The sequence below is a fragment of the Bombus huntii genome, chromosome 6 (assembly GCF_024542735.1).
Source record: "Bombus huntii isolate Logan2020A chromosome 6, iyBomHunt1.1, whole genome shotgun sequence".
NCBI lineage: Eukaryota > Metazoa > Arthropoda > Insecta > Hymenoptera > Apidae > Bombus > Bombus huntii.
In genome coordinates, this window is record NC_066243.1 from 14981831 (window position 1) to 15001824 (window position 19994).

Consider the following 19994-nt stretch of genomic DNA (forward strand, 5'->3'; position numbering starts at 1 on the left):
TTTTTAGATTATAAAAGCTGTTTAAGGTACGAATAGATTGAACTAACTATAGGAATGATTTAAAATAATTATTTAAAATTTAAAATAATTAAAAAATTATTCACTTTAACAGAGAAATCAATATTTTTTGTAGCTTAAACTAACGACAGAATCGTTTAATTTAATTAAGCCGATGTTTCAGATTGTAGAAGTAAGATCATCATGAGTCAAATTCGTGTTTTGTAAAATGCTTTCACAGTTAGCGTTTGCTTGAAATTGCCAATAATAACAGATTGTATTAAGCAATTGTATTAAGTAATCGTATTAAGTAATTGTATTAAGCAATTGTATGCAATGAATCATAGTGTGTGCAAAATGTCAAGGTAAATTTCATTTCCTTGCCGAAGTATACAGAATTGGCAACATAAATTTAATGTGGTGGAACATTAAACATTCACGGCATTGTGTCAAAGTATGAATTTTGTCTCTTGTTTGAATTTACCTCTGGTAAACTTTTGATTTATTCACAGTATGTGCCAACGAAAATCGCTAAACAAGAATCTTAGCTAAGAATAGGAAACTGATACATTTAATCTTTCATGTTTTATGTATTTACGTTCTTAGCTATTGTAACAGACAAGAGTTAAAAGAAAAACACCTTGGGTTATTAAAAATTACAATGGACAGAAGCGAAAAGAAAAGCGATATACAATTCTGACAATTATGCATTCTCAGTAATCGGTTTAAAGATGCAAACATATTCGCAATGCAGATAATATGGAAACGTATATGCAAAGTAAAGTATTCGTTGTAATATTTAACGAGCGAAACGAATCTCTTTCCAGATCCTAGCCTTTTAATCGTGTTTATAAAGATCTGAATTTGCATTACAAACTTTTGAAGTCTATTTATAAATTACGAGTACGAATCTTGAATTATAAGCTTTTACCAACTCGATGAACGTGCAATCCCAGTCTGTTCCGTCGTATTGGCACTGTATCGTTGCTTTCTCAACATCTTCAGAAATCTCAGTGTATTTCACACAATAAGTAAGTATCCAACTTCGAGGTATGCTAATCACAGGCAACGTTCTCCAAACTTTGGCTGTGATATCTTCCAACATCTTCAACGAGGTACTATCGCTGAAGGTAGGTACTTCCGTGATCGATGAATCCATATTCGGAAATTCTATCGTTCTATTTTCATGACGCTGAAGCAAGATATTACATTTTAACAAGCTTCTCGATTTTATTACACTTTGATGGTTGTAGTATGTAAAGTAGATCAACTTGTGATTTCTTCGGATGCTTGTTGCTTTTCATGGATTTGGCTAACGCAAATGTACAGATGACGACACATCCGATTGCTATTACGTGTCTTAGCATGGAACGGTAAGGTTTTTGTAAAGCGATTTTCCTCGAACGTGACTTAGACAGATCATCGTAATAATACAATTTTTCTCACGATTAAATTTCATTTGTTAAATTCTCTATATCGTGATTGAAATATCGCTGTTCACGCTAAATCATTAAAATATTCGAGAAATTATTTCGATTTTCAAATACCACATCGAATTATTATTCTGCTATTACACAAGAATCATTTACATCGTTTTTAATTCAGCTTTTCTAACATCATATCGCTGTAACGAGTTATTTGTTTTTAAATGGTCTCTAACTGAGCTGCGAAGGTATACACGTGACACGAGCCTCTCGAATTTAGCTAATTATCGATAATAATTTGGACGGTGTTAAGTTATCTTAATAGCTTTATCGTAATAAAAATCGACATAGGTAAGACCATGAAAAAAGGACTCTGTACAGGGAGGAAACCATAGACCACAGAAATTACCATCCTATCGATTTATGATTGCATTAAGATAATCTCTATTGCTGCTTCCGGCGTAATTCATAGGCTATTAATTGGCCAGCATTTTAGAGCCTACAAATAAAAAAAGATGACAAGATTGTAAGAAAATTGGAGGAATTGCTTCCTTTAATTATTTACTTTATGATTGCTTATTCGATTCGGACTAAAATGCTACTTATACATATGTGCTAAATATATATTATATCGCTCCTGCTTAAATTCTGATATATTGGGTTGGCAACTAATTACCACCTAATGACAAAACACGCAATCGCAATTAGATTTTGGTTTGTCGTATCGTAACGCTGCCAGCGTGCGGATCTGGACCAACGTATATTGTACTTATACTTATTTAAATATATTTCTATTACACGTTCATTCACGCGTTGTTCTAGCGGATAACCTCAAGACGGTTCAAGCTGCTTATAGAGCAACTAAAATTTTTTTGTTAGTGTTAGTGTTAGTATTAGTGTTAGTGTTAGTGCTTGGTACTTAGTACTTAGTACTTAGTACTTGCTACTTCAGCGCTTCGGTACTTCACTACTTCAACTTCAACTTCAGTACTTTAGTACTTTAGTACTTCAACTCGTTAACGTCGCTGATCGTATCGGAGATGGTGGAGATCGAAGAACACGATGGATTTCCTCGATCGAACTTTGCGCTACACGCGTCGTTGACTCGCTCGCGGAATCGACGACGACGACGACGACGACCGATTTCTATGTAAATTCCAGCGGCGGTCGGTCTCGCGTGTCAACTAGGGCCGCGTCTCCTCAATTATCAGAGGGCCAGTTTTTCTCGCGACATGTCAAATTGTCGCCGGGGATAATCGAGGCGGATACGATCGAAGGCTTTATTTTTCCTGCGCTCGGAGCGAGACGAGCTCGGCTCATCGATCACCGTCACTGCCGAAGAAACGAAACCGGGCGAAAGTACTTCAGCACTTCAGTACTTCAGCACTTCAGTACTTCAGCACTTCAGTACTTCAGCACTTCAGCACCTCAGTAGTTCAGTACTTCAGTACTTCAGCACTTCAACGCTTCAACACTTCAGCACTTCAGCACTTCAGTACTTCAACTTCAACTTCAACTTCAACTTCAACTTCAACTTCAACTTCAACCTCAACTTCAACCTCAACTTCAACCTCAACTTCAACTTCAAGTACTTTAGTACTTGGGGATACTATTGAGTACTTTAGTACTCGGGGTTAGGTTGGAGTACTTTGGTACTTGCGGGTACTTCGGAGTACTTGAGGTACTACGGAGTACTTTAGTACTTGAGGTACTACGGAGTACTTTAGTACTCGGGAGTACTATGGAGTACTTTAGTACTTGGGAGTACTATGGAGTACTTTAGTACTTGGGAGTACTATGGAGTACTTTAGTACTTGGGAGTACTATGGAGTACTTTAGTGCTTGGGAGTACTATGGAGTACTTGGGGATACTATGGAGTACTTGTGAGTACTGTGGAGTGCTTTAGTACTCGGGAGTGCTATGGAGTACTTTCGTACTTGGGGCTACTTTAGTACTTCAAATTCAGTGCTCTGGTGCTCTATGCTTTAGTGCTTTAGTACATCAGCACTTCAACCTCAGTACTTCAGTACTTTAGTACCTTGGTGTCTTGGTACTTTGGTACTTAGTGCTTAGTGTTTAGTCTTTAGTGTTTAGTGTTTCGTGCCATTCGTTTACGTGGTTATTTTCCTGACATACGCTCTGTTAATCCGCGGTTAACTTGCGGGTTAGGTTGGGGTTAGGTTAGGCGAAGGCAGACTCCTCATCGACAGAGATGCGCGGCTTTTATCCGACTTTATTCCCGAAAGTTCGTCGAGGTCATAAAGCGTGCGCGCGAATTTCGAGTTAAATCAAATTCGTTCATCGAAACGGTCCTCCCTGGGAAGCGTTTCACGCACGCAAACGAGATTCCATGGCGACATTCATGGGGTTATAAGGAACCGGCACACGGAGAGGAAGAGAAGTTAGTGTTAGTGTTAGTGCTTGGTACTTAGTGCTTAGTGTTAGTGTTAGTGTTAGTGCTTGGTACTTAGTGCTCAGTACTTAGGGCTTGGTACTTAGTGCTTAGTGTTAGTGTTAGTGTAAGTGTTAGTGCTTGGTACTTAGTGCTCAGTACTTAGGGCTTGGTACTTAGCGCTTGGTACTTAGTACTTAGTGTTAGTGTTAGTGTTAGTGCTTGATACTTAGTGCTTAGTACTGTTAGCACTTTATTAGTGCTCTTAGTACTCTAGCGCCTTACTAGAACTTTAGTACTTTGGAGTACTTTGGGTTTCTTTGATAGTACTCTGGTGGACTTTGGAGTATTTTAGTACTTTGGTACTTTTGTATACTTTGGAGTAATTTAGTACTTTACTAGTGGTTTGGTAGTACTTTTTCGTAATTTGGTGCTTGGTGATTAGTACTTTAGTACTTTGTACTTTGTGCTTAGTTGCCAACCCAATATCTTGTCCTAAATTTTCCACAAATGGGCCATTAAGTGATTTTCTTTCAAATCATCGAAGCAATCTCGATCAAATTTCCATTGAGTTGCCAAAACGGTAAGAACAGTTATATGAAATTACTCGGAATTGATGATAAAATAAATTATATTTTCAGAACTGAAGATAAAATGCTCTTTTTGAGCTTTTTTTCGAGATCAAGAGTCCGCTTAAAAAAAAAGAAAGTAAATTTAGCATCACGTAATTTCGTCTACACAAGATAAATTGTTTCGCAATCCTTCGTTTGCTTTTGAAGCATTTCACTGGAACTGTCATTTAAAAAAAGGAAAATCAACTTGTGTATTTGCATACATGATAAATGAGTATATCATAATGATGAAGTGCAATAAAATAATCGTCTGTGAATGGAATATTGCTGGAATTTCCAATGTCGTATAAATTGTCGTCTATTTTTGTTCTGCGTCTGTATTCAATATTAATGTAAATGCATGATTGACAATATGATCAGTGATTCCGATGCAGTAAACTGCATTGCGACTACAATGATTAACATAAATAACTCTATGACTTTAATTACTTTATCAATATTCTACGAATATTCTATAAATAAATATTGCAGAAAATATTATAAATGAATAAAAGGCACACATTCTATCATCAAGGTTACAAAAAACCCAATATTTTACCAGATATCTTACCTTCTCAGTTTTTTAAGATCGCTCCATACCCATGATTCACTGTTATCTTCATAATTCATCGTCGTATTTGCAAAATTAACACAGACTTCCTCGATTTTCGTCGAAAGGATCAGAGCAACGAAAATTACGAATAATTGCGGAGATCCATGTGTGGAAATTAATGGTGTCGTTGATAAGCGGGAGTTTCCGGGAACATCGCGGCCATCGACCGTACAAAATCAATATGTTAACAAAAAGACGATTGTCGCGAAAAAAGTGGATAATCGTTAACTTCGCTGGGATTTCCCTGCGTCCTACGCGTCTTTTACCGCCCACCTCTCCGTATAAGGTATAAATGCATACGAAAGAGAAAACTGAAGCTGCGTCTTCGTCGAGGATTAGTCTTGAGAACGTCCAGTTTCGTGCCAACAGATTATCCTAATATATCGTAGCGAGAATACTTGCCTTTTTCATTAGCACCAACAATCCGTAACGTAACACTAGCGAGTGAATGTAGCTCCAATCAATTTTAGTTAAAAAAAAAAAAAAAAAAGAAAAAAGAAAGATAGGAAAGAAGACTAAAGTCGTTGAAGAACCTTTTGACCATCGTGAAAGATGTTGGTGAGAAATTTACAGGTAAGTCGTTGTCATATACGATGATTTGTATCGTGTGGAGTAATGTAGATGTTGGATATGCAGATTTGTGTTTTGTGTTTTTAATATATTGCCTTATGAAACTATTCGTATGCTTGTTACAGAACATTTTTATAGAGTAATATAAGTTGCTTTTTAGGGGACTATGGTACAAGTTCTAGTTTCAATAATAAATTATACGATATATAATAAAATTTGTATTTTATGCCTTTTTATAATGGAACCTTATGAAAGAGCGTAAATTGTAATATGTAGGTGTATAAGCGTACATGAAATGTGCTTCATATGGAAAAAAATATTCGCGTTTCGAGTTCTTACAAAACGTTCTTATGTTCGGTATAAGAGAATTTAAAATCAACTAAATCATTTAAAATAAAAATATTTCGGTTTACTTATTTATTCAGTGTCTTAACAACTAATTAATTTACTTAATACTTTGATATTTAACAGTCAAACCGTTAATTTGGGTATTTCATACTTTAATAAAATATACTTACGCGTAAATTCCATTTTGCAAATTTCACGTAATTAGGTATAAGGAACTCTAGAGTGGTTGAAAGTTTAATTAAACGATTTGATATCTCTTATCGTCTTTGACAGTCCCCAAAGTGTAATAACCGTGCCTATGTATATCTGAATTTTCGTAGCTATGGACTTTGTATCATCAAATAACATTGACACTACGATAAAACGTATTGATTCTTCTGACATATGAGAAGGGAATTTAAAACAATCATAAGCCATAGATAGCATAAGTCGTAATATTGTCATTTCTCTCGTCAAACTTTTCCAGACAGTTCAAATATTAAAGATATTACTTACTATCTTATTATTAGTCAGAGATCGTAAAACAAATAAAATGTAATAACATAACTCTCACCTCTGAATATCTAGACACTCGTTCTTCTAGAGATAGAAGAAACAACATTAAAAATATTGCGGACACAAAAGAAATATCATATATTCAATATATAATGATATTTTCATAGAAATTCTGCTAGTATACCAGGAGTCTTTGAAAATTTTTTATTACTTTGAATTTTAAATAATTTTAATTAATTAAATTTTTATCAAGTTTTATTAATCTACTTTCAAATTTTAAATTATACGATACAATTGTACAATTTTAAAGATACCTTACAAAAGTGTCTCGCATAGTGATGTCTTTCGATCGTTGCTGTCACAATAACAACGAGGGCTTTTCATTCTGACAGTCTCTTTATACGTAATCATATTGTATTGTATAATACGATACGGAGCTTCACTTTTCAGCTTGTTACGGTTAATCAACGGTAAAAGCAATGCGTTGTAAGTAGAGCTGTGGAATTTCCAGGTTCCTCATTAACATCTATACGTAATTAACAACTGGTCGCTCTCAGTTATGACTGAGAAGAGACAGAACAATGGAATGGAATTGTTCTTTCGCAATAACAGATGAAATACAGCGAAGGAAAACATATCTTGTTACTCTTATGTAAGATTAATTAAAGAATCTAATGGCATCTTTTCCTTCCTTGAATAACTACGAGTTCGTCTTGATTAAATAAAAAATAAAAGGAAAAAATATTCGAACAATATCTAATCGAGATCGAAGTTGGAGTAGTTAAAAATTGTTAATGTTTATATCATAGAAAATTCGAGCTTATACGAAAAGAAAAATATACTACAAGCAATGAAATGATAATAAAAATAGCGAAAATATTAATTAGAAGACATTGAAGAGTTTACAAAGATATATAGAAGATTATTATAATATTCCAAGAATGTAGGAAATGATTCGATTTTTCGAGCGATAAAAGGATCGTAAGAATAACGATTCGAAGAAAATTATATTAATTTGCTCGTAGAAATGCAGAAAGTAATAGGTGTAGAAATGAGTTATTTCCGATAAATTGAATTTCCATTTTACGCAAAAATCGAAAAGAATTCATTTCTATAGTTAATAACTTGATTTCTTTTTCAATTGGAAAGATTCAATCATACAACAGGAGTCAATGTCGCTTAATTACCTCTAATAAATCTTATGACAGATTTGTTGATCGCTCTTGTTGTAGCCGTTTAAACGGTCTTGACTTGATTTTCGAGAACTCACCAAGGAACTAACACTCCTTTCGAGTTACTTTCTCTGGCTATTGGCCAACGCTTTGAAAAGGAGCCTGCTTTATTCACTGAATAAATTCTGGAAGAGGGGGGAAACGAGGAGAAAATTCCAAAGAACGCTTTCTGAAAACGCAAGGAACTGTGATTCATTTCCAACTCTCGTGCTTTAATCTGATAGGATTAAAAATATTCAATTTGAAGAAATATGAAACACAGACTATAATAAATATAAAGTATGAAAATTACAATGAAATTTTCATTTAATGTAATGAATAGATGCAATTTTTGTATTTTTATGGACATAGTTAAGCAAATAGAATCTAAATAGAAATTTGTTTCATACACCAAATATCAATAATACTTAGGTTGCTCTACTTTAAATATCTCATATATTTTTACATATTATATGCATTTGTATGCAATATAAATTATTAAAATCTCAAGGTTTCTAAAAATGCGTGAACATTCGCAGTCTAAGAATAAATTTAGAAAATTGTGAGTTAACGTCGTTGAGGTGAAAGAATTAATCTAGCGAAGATCGTTACTCGTAAAATTAGCGTTAATTTGCGATTCTAAGAAGTCAAATAGAACTACATTCCTGATGTCGATCGCCTTAAATGGCGTCGAAGGAGGAAGTTATTACTGGTGAAGATAAAAAGGGTGAACGTTCTTACAGTGAATCTAGTTTTTGCTTCAGTTTGAGTTGATGGAACGACGACATCTTTCTTGTGACACTTGACATCTTTCCTATCTTCTTGTAGTTAGAAAATAAATAAATAGCGATTATCTATATCGTTTATATATACGCGCCAATTATTGTATCGTACTTGTTATTATCGTTTCGTAATTGCATTTTTATTTTTAAACGTTTTATGTTTTATTTATGCGTATAAAACTGAGAATATTACTTTGTATCTGGAATATTATTATCTCCTATATCTATACTTTTCTGTTTTATATATTTTTATTGTCTTCGCTCTGTTATTCCTTTCCCATTTTTCTATAGAATCTCAAACGTTAAAAAGTTAATTCGAACATTGGATAGACTTCGTGCCAGTGACTGTCGTTGAGAAAAATTATTTAAAATGTCGTATAATTAAATGCAATCAAACAAGTTCAATAACCTTGAGTCACCCGCACAGAGTACCGAAGAAAATGTAATTTGAGAAGCCAAACCTACCAAGCTGGTGTATTATCTCTGGTTTACATACGTTAGCCTCGATTTATATGTTAATTAGAATTACGAGCTTACGGGTTTTGTACGAGTACTCGCAAGTAAACTAATTTATGCCGCAGGTATGACGAAATATTCTGCAAAGACACTTAGGTATCAGTTTATCAACCCTAACATCCGCTTTCATCGGAACAACTAACTATGTATTGAAAGTGTACGCATAGGTACGCATACATAATGAATTGTATCGACGATTTCCGATTATGACGTAGTTCCCCCACCGACTTCATATGGGATTTCCTGACAATGAAGTCATTAGTATCAGGCATTTCCAATATCGCAGAAGTAACGACCTATCGGCTTTGTGAATGTTGGTTTGCGCTGTTGCGCTGGAAAGGATTCGTGTCCGATGAATAAATGTGACTCCACTCACGAGCAAAACTCGTAGTGGGGAAGTGGTCGAGGAGCCAGTTACTCGCGGGCATCTCGGTGACTCTGCTTTTCCTTCTCCGCACTCAGTTCAGTTTCGTAGCGAGCAACAGTCGGACGTTTTTTCGTATCTAAGTCGATAGTTTACAATTTGAAAATCTAGAAAGCAAGAAGGTGCAGATCAACGAAATGTTTTTCAAACCGGTGAGTGGTGACGCTTCGATGAAGTCTCGATTTAGAATTCAGTAGAAACGACGTAGAGTTAACGTAGATCTTCATTGTCTCAGCCGCATTAAGATTTGATCTTTGTAATGAGATGCTAGGTTGTCTGTGGAGATCCTATTAGTCTGATGAAAATTGTATCGATGCATCGATTGTTGCATGTATTGACGCTTCAGAAGTTAGTTGTTCCTAAAATGAAATAGTTTTTTTATTTTATATATAATTTAAGTTAAACGATGTTTAAGTAACGAGTTCGTTAGTTATCAGAGATTTTACGTAAATACTTCCCATTAAATCTAGAAGGGTGATATTTTATACATGACTCTTGTTGTCTTCGTAATGAAAAGTTCAACTGTGATAACTTATCTCGTTGTATACACTTTTTGCGCTTTCCATCGTTTCTTTCCATACCTCGTATCGATCCGATATCAAGTCAATAATATTCTATCGTGTGTGCTTCAAATATTCTGTTTCAATCAAATACTTTTATTTCTGTAGGTTTATATATCTTTCAAATTGCTTGTTTACCATTGTAATTGCTGTAGTAGGTAATTGACAATTCGGTTGAGATCACAAGTTGCATTTTATGATTTTTGGGAAAAATTGATTCATGATTTTTCGTAATCAAAAACATTTCCGTCATCGATGATAGTAACCGGTATCCAGACAAAGTTTAATTATTTATAACAATTATTCGTAACTTGTGGAATACTTAAAAATGAATATTTCTTAATTACTTAATTTATTTTAAAAACCTCTTTCACATTTACTGACCACTTTCTTCCATTCAAATAAAAATGAACTAATTTTCCCCAATCACTTGTTTCGTAAAAATTTTAAAAATATGTGTCATTTTTTTGGCATCTGACTAATTTTCTGTAACCTACATATTTTGATTCCCATTAATATTTTCACGCTGTTAAGTTTCTCATATAGAAGTGAAAATGTTCGTTGCTTTGTTTTACGATCAGCCTTCCTCGAACCATGAAGGACAGTCTTTAACTCACATTTTTACTCATTCGTATTACATCAAGGAGGAATGATAATCACAAGAATTTAATTGACTATAACGTTTACAAGGAACGTTGGCACAGTCATTATTGTATTACTTTTTGATTGACGAATTGCGTTAATTCGATTTTAATTTGACTTTGTGTATAGGCTAGGCTGCGGTTGATTACACGCGTGATACGTGCTTTATTTGTTAAGTTGGACACGTATCTGTTCGAAGAATTCACTTGTTATTCGCCGATTGTCTCTGTTGGCATTGTTAGATTTTAAATGTCTTCGTGAATACTGGTACTGTTAAAAATTACGAAAAAATCCAATGTCATTGCGGAGAGAAAGATTTCAGTAAAATAGTGAACTGCTATTGCCTGTGCTATACTGTACAATCGTAGTAAAATTTTACAAGTTACCAGTTACCAGTATCGATAAACAATTTCCGTATAATATTAACAAGTTTGATAATAAAATCTTCTGCTAGTAAATTATACAAGTTATCTGATCATCGCATTTTTACGCTGTTGAAAAATTTCGTATTATGCGCATCCTGTGGATTTTTGAATCTTTATACTTGCTATGAATTCATAACCATTCGCAGTATCGTAATAAATTATTTCCACTCTTGTTTCTAACATAAGATGAAACATTTTTATAAAAAGATAGACACATAATGAAAAAAAAAGAATATAGCAAGTCAAATAGAAAATGGCAATAAATATTTAAGTACTAAAACAAGTAAAAGTACTTCGTGGAAACAGGAGAAAATCTTGAAAGGTGTAAAATAGAAATTACACGATGCAATTCTCATAAATCACGGAGCGTTTCGTTCCGAAGAACGTATAATGAAATAGTAAACAGTGGAACGGGATGAAATTGAAGGTTGTCAAACGAGGAACTGGAAAGTCGCAAGAAATTACGTAAATTCTGTATTAGTATTTGCATAAGACGAAATTAAAGTGGAATAATTCATGCAAGTTTCCCACGTGCCACAAGTAGTATGCTATCAGGAACAAACTGTACAGGCGTGGTTGTGTTTTCTCTTGCTTTCGTCATACGAGGCTCGTCATACTTCAATTTCAACCAAGAAAGCCGGACACTATGATGTCACGGTTTGCTCGTTGCTTTCACTCGCCTCAAAGTTTATCTTGCTTTCGTCCCAGATCGTGTAATTTTCACTAATTTTACCATTACGTTCCGAACCCTTTGAGAAAACATTTCCATATTTATCTTACGTTTTTAACGAAGTTAGCCCTAATCATTAACAGAATACATTACTTTCTATTTTATACCGTCCTTTAGTAATTCTTTTGAAGACCGATGAATTTTTTGCGGAGGAAGATATCGGCAATGAAAACATTTCTAGAAGAAAACTATAAATTTAAATCATTCCGAATGAGTCAATATTTTGTTGATATTTCTTTAAAAAATGATGACGGTATTTCCAAACATATAATTGACTGATGTCGTAATTTTAAAAATATACTAGCCTTGCTAAAATGGTAGTTGTTTTGTTGATAATATGGTAGACAATATTTATGTTAGTGAAAAACTAGAGTATTTTCATATAATAAAATACAGATTAGGGCAGAGAGATAATAAATGTTAAATTATATGAAATTTTCTGTAAAATTGATGTCAAATATATTTTTATATTTGTATGAATATAATGTTAATAATGGATTGAAAGATTAATAATAGATAAGTAAAATATTAGTATCAGTTTATTCTATAGCAAGTAGTACAAATTTAATTCAAACGTTGTCCAATTGTGAACTATTTTTAACATAAGATAATCTAACATAACAAACTATTTTAACATAAATTTATTCCTTCACAAAAGAAATTAAAAAATTTCAAACTTGTATTTTAACGAACAATAGATACTGATTTCGTCATAATCTACGATTATCATCGTGGGGACAAAACCAGTTCTGCCCTAAATAAGTGTATCTGATACCACTAAAATTGCAAAGCAAGTTATTGTGATTAAATAGAGCGTGACTCCTACACGAAACTCTTCCCCTGCTTGACATAAAAGTGTCGTAGATATGGATGACGTGTGTGACGATTTATTTGTTGACCTTACGATCGTGATCTCAGAATTTGTATAAATTACGATTAGAGGTCACGGCTACCGAAATGTGAAGAGGTTGCGAAACGTCTAGCTGCTGGATTGAAAATACTTTCCTCATTTTATTTGTTTTCTTTAATGTTTATAATTGTGCGACAATAGAGGCTAGTAACAACGATGACACAATGATAAAATGGAAATGTCGTTCACTCGGAGTTTTATAATGATACAGGAAATTACTCGAACGTCCGTAGACGTTTCCGAAGGGTGCAATTTAATTTTGCGTAAGCTACGCATGTATTTCGTTTCAATTTCCTAGTTTCTGGTCTTTCGTATTTTCCTTTACGTTCTTTGTTTTACTTCGCCATAATTATATAATTGTATATTCGATTTTTTACTTCTTGCTTTCAACTTAAAATATACAAACGCCCCAGCGTCCATTCATACTCTTTCCATAAAAAGTTGCAAGTGTACCGTGCTCATCAAACAAATCCTAACAAATAAATAGTAATATCTATTCCAAACTGCTTTATACCTAAATTCCCCTTATTATACTTTAAAAACTTCATATTTTCTTATTATCAATAATTCAACTCCTTTGAAGGAGAGACTCTTCAGAGACTTTTAGAATGTTATTTTCTCAACAATCATTCTTTCTTTCAGGCAATGTCGGTGTTACCAGTTCTATTGCTGGTAACTTACGTATCAGCACAATGTCTCACCGGAAACGACAGTCCTCCGACGATGAGCGTTGGCTCGAAGAAAGGTGTGATCAACTCGAGATTCGAATTCGCTCTCGATACTCTTAAGAAGATGTCTTTGATCGAATCACGCGACAACATCTTCTACAGTCCGCATAGTCTTCACCAGGCTCTGACCTTGGCGTACTTCGGTGCTCGAGGCACCACCGAGGACTCCTTAAAAAAAGCCTTGCACTTACCTAACGATCTGTCCAAGGTCGATGTGCAACGATATTATGCTTACGAGAATTCCCTCAAAAATCAAGGTGACCAAGAGGTGAGGATTTAACTGGAGCTGTTGCATAATTTATCGTTTGTGTTTGCAAGTATTTCAAGGCGAGCCACATAATCGTAACATCAGGAGCCGTTTGCGCAATAGTAACATCAATAAATTCTACTTTTTAAAATTATAATTATGAAAGCAAACTATAAGGATTTATCCAATACTCTTTCTCGTCTTGAAAGTTTACTTGAAATCACCTTTTTCTATTAGTAAGTTTGACTATTTAAATGCTATATATTATTTTAATATACTTTTTTGTACTTTAACAAAACACTATGTATGCCTTTTGTTGTTACTTACTGTTACACAGTAATGTTACATAATTTTTAGGTATTGTTTCACTTCTTAACGGATTAGACTTGGCAGTCTGTATAGTTAGATACTTTGAGCTTATTGAAATTATTGAACTTATTGAACTTATTGAAATTCAAGTGGGAAGCGTTTTGACCTCATAGCTCTATAGAGTTTCTTAATCAAAAGTTATGAATGTAACGCGTGAGTAATGTTTGTTTCCTCGACGTGGATGGATGAGATAAAGTAAATAATTTTATTTGATCAGTTATATAATTCTTGCCTTTGTTCGTGACGAGTTGGTGCGACTATAATGTTCGGTTAAAGAATATCTTTTTTTACATTACTTGAAATTTTTCTATTTTTTAGTAGCTAGATAATTTTGTAAAAGTTATGTTTGGAAATAATGAAATTTATGACGATTGCAAGTAAATAATAGTTTCTGCGCTACTGCTAATGAATTTTGATGCAGTAATAATTAATATAATACTTAATATTGTCGTAAAATAGGTAAGGGGTATAAATAGGAAATGTAATCCCAAAATACCAGAATTTTTTTATAGCATTAAAATTATAGCATTGAAGTATTTAGAGAATGAATCATTAAATTAGTTTTCTTCCTCTATTCAGAATTCATCACGAGGTTACGAGTATAACTCAGCGAATCGATTATGGATATCGAGCACGAGAAAGGTACGAGATTGTATGTTGGACTTATTTGGAGACCAACTGGAAAAGACTGATTTTCATACTAATCCAAACGCGGTTCGTGATCACATTAATCAATGGGTGAGCAACATGACCAAAGGACATATCCGCGATCTTCTTCCTGTTAACAGTATTGGAGTAGATACTGATTTGGTCCTGGCTAACGCAGTATACTTCAAAGGTCTTTGGGAAAGTCGTTTCAATCCAACTAATTCTAAGAAAGATATTTTCTACATTTCGAACTCTCAACATTCCATGACTACATTCATGAAGCAGTCAGGACATTTCAATCATCGTAAGTTACACATCTTAAATTTATGAAAGACTAAAATTTATCTACAAAAATCTGTGATGGGCGAAAAGAGTATAATTCAAATTTTTAATCAAAATAGGATAAGTATGCTAATATATTCTACATTGATCTTTTTACATATGCTTCTAATCGGTTGCAAAACGTTTTAATTGTTACAAATTCTGCTTGGTCAAATAAATAAAAGTCAAACTAAAAATTTTAGTCAGAATAAGTCATCAGTTTCGAAAGAAGAAAAATGTTTTTAAATCGAGTATACTGTATATATTTTGTAAGTAAAATGGGACAAGACATTGCATATTATAAACTTTCATATCCAAAATCTAACCACCTAATCTTACATTGCAATTCAAATGTTGTAAGTGCGTCTCTACAAGACTAATAATTCTGACTTATATTCTTTTGCCCGCTTAGAAAAGCTATAATCATATTATATCATTGCAAATATATATAAGTAAAAATAAATACAAATAATCTTTCCTTACAGTCGTTTCCGAAGTACTTGGCGCGCACGTGCTAGAACTGCCGTATAAAGGCAACGAAATCTCAATGTTCGTCCTTCTCCCACCATCTGTTTCCGTCGCAAAATCCACCGCTGACGTTGAGCAAAACGGGGAAAGAGACAGTGTTCGTCAACTGATAGAACGCATTTCCACCGAATTAGGATCCACAGAACTCCGCGATCTCTTGGATTCCGGTATACCACCTCAACAAGTCGATGTTATCTTACCGCGATTTGAAGTCGAAAAGGATCTTCCAATAAGCACGCTGCTTCATGCAATCGGTGCAGGCGAATTGGTAATGCCTAATGCTGCCGATCTTCGAGGTTTCGTTAAGGATGGTGAAAATCCATTGCATTTGGGCGACGCTGTCCATCGTGCGCGAATCGAAGTCACTGAAGAGGGCACCACTGCAGCTGCAGCTACTGCTCTCTACACTTTCCGATCTGGACGACCATTGCAACCGGCAATTTTTAATGCGAATCATCCTTTCTTGTATTTCATCTATGAGAAACCAACTCGTACTATTTTATTCAGTGGAATTTATCGTACACCTAATACTCCACAAAATACCGCGGAGACATCAGCTTGAAATGTTTGAAGGATGAATGTGATTGTCGTCGTTATTCTCTGTTTGTTTTTGAAGAATGTGGTGCGAGGAATAAGAAGCTTTATATGTGTTTGTAACATATACAGGTATGAATGTTTGGTAAGGTGTGTTTGCATGTATATATTTTAAAATGAGTATAATCGATAGTTATTTACAGAGCACCTAATATTTATACTAAATTTATAGTATACTAAAATATTTTGATGGATATTGTATAATTTCGTACAATTTGCACATGTATTTCGAAAATGTCACAATAAGTGTCACTGTATCAAAATAATTTAGTCATGTGATCGAAGAACATCAAAACCGTCAAAGAAGGATTTCCAGGACTGAAAATGGAGAATCACACATTCCATTTAAGCTTGCAAATAGTGTTTCGTTTTTCCTGAAAAATTTGTGTTGAATTGTGTCACTTTCACATACATGTGTGAAATGTATAGAATAATATGGATGGAAATTTGTAATCGGATTCTATTATAATATTTTGGTGCGTTAGATATAGTAAAAATTAAGTTATTAGATTAAAGATGTATCAAATTATAATCAAATTCGATTTATTGTATGTATAACGTATATATATGCACAGTATTCGAATTTACTAACTAAAACGAAGAAAATAATACGTATTGAATATCCTTTACGATCCGGTACGAAAAATTGATGTTGTATGAGTTGTGTTATGTTTGCAATTGTATTTGTAATTGTGGAGTGTTGTTAAAGGTTTTATAATTTTTTCGACAATTAAAAATGATGATTGTAATTTCTGTTTCTAATATGAATTTCAATCTATACATGTCATATTGAAAATATAAACTTAATATAGTTTTCCTTATTTATACAATATATAAATTATAATTATCGAAATGGTAAATTTTTCACATTTATCAATTAAAAAAATATCTTTCAACCCTGATTTGAGAGCCTAAAAAACAGGTATAATATTTTACAGGAAGAACTTCAGATTTGATAATATTTAAAAACATGTGCAAATGCGTTACTTGTGAATGCTTGTATTTATATTTTATATACGTGTATTGGAAAATTTTAAATTAAAAATGGAGAATATTTTATCCATGAATGTAGTTTTATTCTTTATCTTTAACAATTTTTTCAGTATAGAAGTTTGTATTGTTTAAGTTAAGGAATGATAAAGAAATAAAATAAAAACGTTCTATTGAAATACGTATTGCTACCGAAAACGTCCTTTGCAGGAATTTGACGACTTCTGTTCGTACGTGATCGACTTGCCGGGGAGTTTCCCCACTCCGAAATTCGCAGGGCAAATTACGCCGCAGGGGTTCAGTCTAATGTCAAATTTCGAAGTGATTAGATGTGTATCGGTGTCACTCCGTGGCAGGTACCGATTTCTATACTACGTAGTACATATTTTCATAATCATTCTTTTATCATTTACGTTCTTGTAACTTCGTTTACTTATCATACGTTTTTTAATTGAATAATTTATAGTAAATAATTTATTATTTGATTATCTATTTTTCTTCGATCGTCTTGTTGGTTATTACATTTGCCGGTAGATCGTATAATGAGCCTTCAAGACGCAATTTGAGCTTGATTATTGTTTCATTTTGTACATAATTTGCTTTTTATACATTTGTTATAATGTTTCGACTTTTTTTTGTGCAGATTATTGCTCGACTACGCGGAAAATTTGGAGATGTTAGGAACATGCAACGAAATTACAAATGGCGCCACAAAATTCAAAAGGACGCCATGATGACTAATGGTAATATTTGATTTATTTTAATAAAGTGAAACGTATTTATATGTTTATTTTCTTTTTCTATTGGTTAATTGCTGACAGTTATTTAATATTCAATCGATATACATTATTAACCAATCATCATATTTTTTAGAAGGAATTATTCATATATATGAATTCATATTTTGTTAAAGGTTTCTCATTCCTTCCTTTTCATCCTGTTTTCTGGAAAGGACTTAGTGATGCTTAAAAAACCAAGAATGTAAGTAACTTCGTATTTTGTACTTCATTTAATTCCTTGTATTTTATGTCAACTATAATTAATTAAAAAATGGAATTTGATTGAAAATTTGACAAGTTAAAATTTTTCATTCAAGTCAAAGTTTTATGACAACTAATACAATATGACAACAATAAAGACAAGTTAAAATTTTATGTTTTATAGAGATCAATCTTCTATTATTTCAAACTTTCTAAATAATTAACACTGTCTTTAAGGACGAATTGTACAATAATATTCTATGCTTTGTTATAGATTTCTTCCAGTCTTTGCTTTTTTTCATGGGATTCAACGATTCCTGTCTAATGATAGGCTTCACGATGACGTTCCACAGGGCACAATACATCGATGACAACGTTCTTCGCAACTAATCGTGAGTCGCATGCATTTTTGTTCCTCTGGTCACTCAATCATGTTGTAGAATGAAAGGTTTGAAGCGACACGGGTGACTGGTTGTATTACGTTGAATTTTTGACGAGCATAGTGACCGCGGGTATTTATTATACTCGCGAGTAGTAACATTTTCTTGTATGTGTTTTATTTATCAGTTCAGGATAGGTTTTCTTGTACACCGCGTTTTCGAATGTTGATAATAACACACGAAGAATTAACAGAGGAGAGTACCATATTGACATAAATAATATTATATAAAAAATTGATATAAATAACTCAGTACTGATAATTAATGTATATTTCTGTAATTGAAAATCACGGAGTGTATTGATAATAATTACTTATAAAATCAAAGTATATCCAGAATGATTTTATATTTGCAAATATCAAATACCCAACAAACATATGTGAGTAAACAATGAATATGAAAATAGCTTCGTTTAAGTATTCTGTAGTGGAGAAGTCGGATATCCTCCGATTTCATTATGAAAATTGCAATTATGATTGAAATTATTATAATCACTGTTAATGCTATTATTGATTTTTATTATAAATGATATTTAATTTTATCTTGTATTTTGCGGTAATGTGGAACAATTTTATTGTTCGAGTTCCATAGACAGTAAAATTTCAGTAAAATTTTAAATGTGAAATATAAAGGTATGGCGTCTAATTTTGTCCGTCCAAGAATGTATCAAATGTTACGTACAAGAAAACACTTCGCGACAGGCAGATTCAGAATCAAAACAAGTTTTGAATGTTTCTTAGTTTCCAAAGATGTATTTTGATGAAAGAATTGCCTGAGGATATTTTTATTAATATTTCATGTAGAGTTCATTATTATTATTTATTGATATAAATACTATTTGTATTATTTTGAAGCTCAATTTATTTTTTGAAATATAATAAAAAACAAGTGAATAAATATTAACTCTTCATTCAAATTTAGCATTTCAGTAATTCATTAAATTAATAGAATAAAGTATAAAGTAGACTTTAATTAACGAATATTAGCCCGTTAGATACAAAACGTAATAGATACGCTTATCATATTTTTAGCCTAGGATTTTCAGGTTTAACCCCTTCCATGTCCATTGCCAGGATCTCACTCACGTGCTCAGCTGCTACTTGGGTGGGAGAAAAGCGGTGGGCATGATGACTATAGTTTATATGTTTAACATTGTCTCAGCGACTGACGTTGCGTTAGTGTATCGTGCACGACGTATTTTCTACATTGTGTGTGTGATTAGGTCGTGGAACTACGTCGTTTTCTTCTTATTTCAACCCATATAATTCTGAAATATTAATGAGTTTCACAAGTGTTATTAATGCAATAGTAATATATAATTATATTAAATTACAATGGTATTAAATATTATACCATTTAGTCTAAGAATATCCTAATTTTTCAAATGATATAATACAAGATTATGAATATTTATACAATATGATCATGAGTATTAATTAAAGTTAATATTGAAATATATTAAAAACATAATTAGAATTTCAATATACACGTAACGTAT

The 19994-nt window shown here is 33.0% G+C and overlaps 2 protein-coding genes across 3 annotated transcripts in view; both read left to right on the forward strand.

The window, feature by feature from the left end:
- The first annotated feature begins 5356 nt into the window (after nucleotides 1-5356).
- On the forward strand, nucleotides 5357-17153 carry LOC126867147 (serine protease inhibitor 88Ea-like). Of its 2 annotated transcripts, none has more exons than XM_050621365.1 (4): nucleotides 5357-5611; nucleotides 13294-13647; nucleotides 14575-14947; nucleotides 15450-17153. In XM_050621365.1, exons 1-4 carry the CDS (start codon nucleotides 5591-5593, stop codon nucleotides 16052-16054), a joined length of 1353 nt encoding a protein of 450 aa, XP_050477322.1. In that variant the 5' UTR covers nucleotides 5357-5590; the 3' UTR covers nucleotides 16055-17153. The 2 variants fall into 2 exon arrangements, with proteins under 2 accessions (XP_050477322.1, XP_050477323.1); XM_050621366.1 differs by lacking the exon at nucleotides 5357-5611 and adding an exon at nucleotides 9242-9536.
- An 86-nt stretch (nucleotides 17154-17239) lies between these two features.
- Nucleotides 17240-19994, forward strand: part of LOC126867137 (protein sister of odd and bowel-like) — a 255175-nt gene continuing 252420 nt past the window's right edge. Inside the window, exons 1-4 of the mRNA XM_050621347.1 lie at nucleotides 17240-17432; nucleotides 17720-17819; nucleotides 17990-18057; nucleotides 18331-18448. The gene's annotated coding sequence lies outside the window, so the exon portion shown is untranslated. The remainder of the gene's footprint in view (nucleotides 17433-17719; nucleotides 17820-17989; nucleotides 18058-18330; nucleotides 18449-19994) is intronic.